At 46.9% G+C, this 5,000-nt stretch overlaps 1 protein-coding gene across 5 annotated transcripts in view; it reads right to left on the bottom strand.

Moving 5' to 3' along the window:
- The window catches only part of rbms3 (RNA binding motif, single stranded interacting protein), a 369,080-nt gene that overhangs the window by 55,707 nt on the left and 308,373 nt on the right, over nucleotides 1-5,000 (bottom strand). For all 5 annotated transcript variants that reach the window (XM_063198696.1, XM_063198691.1, XM_063198693.1 and 2 more), the window contains exon 9: nucleotides 2,090-2,186. In XM_063198696.1, the coding sequence (XP_063054766.1) occupies nucleotides 2,090-2,186 (97 nt within the window). The remainder of the gene's footprint in view (nucleotides 1-2,089; nucleotides 2,187-5,000) is intronic.

The raw sequence follows: 5,000 nt of genomic DNA, 5'->3' as shown, positions 1-5,000 counted from the left end.
CGCGTCACATGTGTGTGCACAAACCACAAACGCAACCTGCGCCGCCTGGTGCCACTATAGGCAACGCTTGTCTTTCTAGCGCAAATGATCATTTAGCCCACACAAAGCGTGAACTTTCGTAATCTTAGATGACTGCAATGTAAAGATCCATAGCCTACATGATCACGTAGGCTGCAGAGCCCTTCTCAACTGATTGACAGTTGCACTCACGATGCTATAACGCGACATGCCCTGTCCAACAAAAAGTAGGCTAGCCTAGTCTATGTTGAATAGACTAGATAACATTTTCTCACAAATTATTATTTTCTAATATGACCATTTCGATCATAATATGTTTGTCTGTTACCCAGACTACCAAGTTTGCTCTTCATACAATGCTATTTTATTATTTAGGCTATTTATTAGCCTATTTATTTATTTTAAGGGGCGAGGGCATTGTTCTTCCACTAGGCTAAATTACTCAAAAAAGGGAATAGGCTAATAATTTGGACATTGTAGGCTATAGGCTATAGTAGCCTATTCTATTTCGACAATGTAGGCATAGCCACTCGAATCCCTACCTGTGGAGGAAATTAATCTGTTGAGCAGACGGAGCCAGCCGTCAAGTGGATTGCCTTGTAGTCGTGGTACGACACAGGAAATGAAAACAAACTCTGTAAGCAACACATGAGTGCGAAACCATTACAATTGTATAAGAAAATATGTAGGCTATATCCACCACTGCACTGTTTAGAGAGCACCCTCTGTGTTCTTCAAAATGCACTCAATGGTTGCACCTGCTGCACCAGTTGCGCGCAGAAGATATTCGGCCGACGCAGGAGCCATTAAGTCTCCTGCCGAGCGCGTGGCACCATCGTAGTTATTCAGCCATATACACTTTGATCTATTTCGCAAAAAATGTCCCTATCTGCTAAAGTTAACTCTAGGCCTAGCCTATTGGCTATAGCCTACTTTAAAATTCGGCATCATTTCAAAGGTCCTGACCGACCGCACCCGACCCGAATTTCATTAAAAATAATATTTCATAACCCGTGCCTGCGGTCGACCGCAGTTAATTGCAAGCGCCCGCTGATTTCGGGTCAGCCCGCGCATCACTGGTGTGTGTGTCTCATTTCCGCACCAGACAAAGGGTTATTGTGATGGAGTGTCACCCCTACAGTAGGATGGTACTCTGGCAGCGGATGCATGTGGCCCCATAGAACAGGCACTGAAGCAGGGCCGGGTTAGTGTACAGGCTATTGCTTTGGCTATGGCTACAGCCCATAGGTGCAGGGGGCCCCCCACATGCCAGGGGGGCCCTGATTGCCAGAGGTGAAAAAATTCAGAATTGTGACATGTGTCATGTTGAGTGCAGTAGGTAGAGAGGCAGGTAGACATTATCCTTAATTCCTAAGTATTCCTAATTATGACACATGTTTATGTAAATTTGTTGTGAAATTTGCCCTCCAGGGGGGGCCCATGGCAACCTGTAGCCAGCCTAGGGGCCCCAGGCCATCTTAATCCGGCCCTGGACTGGAGCTCTGACTGCTGATGCATGTGTGGCCCCATAGAAGAGGCACTGAAGCCTTCATCTTGCCTCAGCGACAGGCTAAGGGTTCGGGATGGGTTCGGTCTGCGGCAGGCCCGCCTACAGGGGGAGACAAAGGGGCATGTTGTCCCGGGCCTAGGGAGATAGGGGGCCCAGAATTGGATCCCCATTACATTGTATGTATTTGCTAGGGGGCCCTTTCAGACGACTTTGTCCCGGGCCCAGCAAAAGCTGTCAGCGGCCCTGGTCTGCGGCACATTTTAGCATCGTTTAGCTATATTTCATAATACCATGCTGAGTCAATGGGAGTGATACCCCGCAAGGATGTGTGTATATGCGTGTGTGTTGGGGGGGGAGAAAGAGAAGGAGAGCGAGAGAGGGAGAGAGAGAGAGCGAGAAAGGGAGAAAAAGAGAGATAGGGAGAGAGAGAGAGAGAGAGAGAGAGAGAGAGAGAGAGAGAGAGAGAGAGAGAGAGAGAGAGAGAGACAGACAGACAGAGAGAGAGAGAGAGAGAGAGAGAGAGAGGGAGAGAGAGAGAGAGAGAGAGTGTGTGTGACTCACCTGATATGTGGAGACGGGGGAGGCGGCGATGAACGGCGTGATGGAGGTCTGTGCAATCATGCGATTGGTGGAGATGCTGTAGGGGGAGGAGTAGAACCTGCAGTGGATTTGGAGAGAGAGAGAGAGAGAGAGAGAGAGAGAGAGAGAGAGAGAGAGCGAGAGAGTCAACTAAGTTCACCTCAAACCTGTCACAGTAGGTCCACACACACACACACACACACGCACGCACGCACGCACGCACGCACGCACGCACGCACGCACGCACGCACGCACGCACGCACGCACAAAGCTGACAGGGGGCAAAGGGGTTAGTTGTTCAAGGCCAAGGGAGAGAGGGGGTCCTCGTCACATTGTATGTTATAGATGGGGGGCCCTTCCAGATGACTTTTGTCCTGGGCCACATGCACACACACACACACGCACGCACGCACGCACGCACGCACGCACGCACGCACGCACGCACGCACGCACGCACGCACGCACGCACGCACACACACACACACACACACACACACACACACACAGACACACACACACACACACACACACACACACACACACATTCTGTCTCTCTCTCCCTCTCTCCCTCTCTCTCTCTCTCACTCTCTCTCTCTCTCTCTTTCTCGCGTCTAATGTCGGGCCCTAATTGTAGTGGCGGGTCGGACCCTGTGGAGGCTGCTGGCTGGGCGGCTGGTTTCTGGTGCCGCTGGCCTGGTGATGGATGTGTTCTGACAGGCCAGCCCAGACCAGACCCAGTCCAGCTCCAGACCAGGCCCAGACCCAGACCCAGTCTGTACTGCAGCTCTGGCTGACCACAAGATGGCCAGGCTCCAGCCAGGTAACTCCAGCTCTACTGTATGTGCACAGCTGATAAAGCAACAGCAAGACTAACTAACAGTGAGAGTGCTAAATTCATTCTACTGTCTGGCTGGTTGTCTCTAGCCAGCCTTACTCCGTGTCACCAGCTGGTAACGGTCCGACCAGATAACTGCAGATCGTTCATATGTACACAGTATACTATATATTGCCGTTTTAATTCACTTTCATTCAGTTTTAAAAACTTACAGATAGGACTTAACGAGGTAAAAGACCGTGAAATTTGACTCATTAAGTGTCGGATTAAAATTTAAATTCTACGGCCTCGCAGGCTCTACCCAGATCCATGGGAGTAAGAGTCAAGCTAATCCCATTGACCTCTGTGTTCCAAACACAAAGAGGGTGGCCCGTGGAGCCTTTGGTAAGGATTGCCATGGACATTGTTCCAGGTAGTGTTGCACCGATACCATTTTTTGGCCCCGATACCGATACCCGATACCTGGCTGTGCAGTATCGACCGATACCGATACCATACCGATACCGATACCACCCTATTTGAAATGTATATGACGGGCTGTAGTGCATACTACTTGGATGTAAAATCATTGCATGGTTTATGTCAGGCTGCTGCCTACCTTTGTGAAACAGGAAAAAGACTAATACAAAGTGAATCCAGCAAAACTTTTTATACTTTTTAAATACCTCTATGAAATAACTAATTTCAAGGCTGTTTAAGTGTCATACAAGCACCTGTAAATGGTATCGGTGCCCTATTTGTTGGTACTCGCCGATACCGATACCACCATTTTAGTGCCGATCCACCGATCCACCGATACTGGTATCGGTATCGGTGCAACACTAGTTCCAGACCCCGTACACCTCACCTCAAGATGACACCACATCTCCAAAACAGCAGACTCCAGCTCTGACCACACAGCACATTGTGTATTGTCAATTTAACACCTTGAGAGTATTACCAACTAAGAGAGAGTTTTACCCAACTCTCTACGTGTTGTAACTGGCACTGTAATTTCAACTGTTCAGCTGACTGTCTCTTTCAGTGGTTTTCAAACTTGTAGTTGGGGCCCCCATATGGGGTCGCCTGAAACGTTAATACTGAAGTATTGTTAATTAATATAACATTAATGAATTGATATTCTGATTGAAACGTCACATACAATCTTATATATTTTCAGAAGTATCTGCAGGTTTAATACCCTACAAGTTAGCTCAGTCTTTTTTTCCATGGTTGTGTAAAATGTGTGTACAAGTCTAGACCCACTACGCTTTACCACAAGCTAGCTCATCTGCAGGAAGCAATCTCCAGCTCTACTGTATGTTCACAATACATATTCCAGTGCTATCTCAATTACCAACCAGCTAGGGGAGTGTTCCATCCAACTCTGAAAGTGTTGAAATAAAACAGTTTTATTTATTTATTTGTTTATTTATTTATTTTATTTTTACTGTCGAGCAGGATCTAGGCCTCCTTCAGCTCACCATAACATGGCTTCTCTCCAGCCAGCTAGCTGCAGCTCTACTCAGTAAATATTGGATTGGATTGTATAATAGGGTTCAATTCTAAGAGTGTTACATTCTATATTCTGAGAGTGTTATATTTGAGTGCTAAATTCTACACACCCCGTAAATATTGTAAGACCCACTAGATCACTTTTACTGGCCTCCCAAATAAGACCATTAAACAGCTTCAACTGGTACAAAATGCAGCTGCAAGGGTTCTTACAAAGACAAGGAAGTTTGACCACATTACTCCAATTTAAGATCGCTGCATTGGCTCCCAGTAAGCTACAGAATTGATTTTAAGGCAATGCTACTTGTGTTTAAATCATTAAATGGAATGGGACCCACATATCTACTGGATATGTTTCAGCTGTATGCACCGACCAGGTCACTAAGGTCAACGGAGAAGAATTTGCTGGTGATTCCAAAAGTCAAAACAAAGTGTGGAGAGGCAGCCTTTAGCTTCTATGCTTCAAAGCTTTGGAACCAGCTTCCAGATGACGTAAAAAATGCACCCACTATTGATAGCTTTAAATCTAGACTCAAGACAAAGCTGTTCTCAGATGCTTTCTTA

Source organism: Engraulis encrasicolus, chromosome 5 (genome assembly GCF_034702125.1).
Source record: "Engraulis encrasicolus isolate BLACKSEA-1 chromosome 5, IST_EnEncr_1.0, whole genome shotgun sequence".
In the NCBI taxonomy this organism is placed as follows: Eukaryota; Metazoa; Chordata; class Actinopteri; order Clupeiformes; family Engraulidae; genus Engraulis; species Engraulis encrasicolus.
Note: the sequence above shows the minus strand (reverse complement) of the source record. Positions and strands in the feature narration are given on the sequence as shown.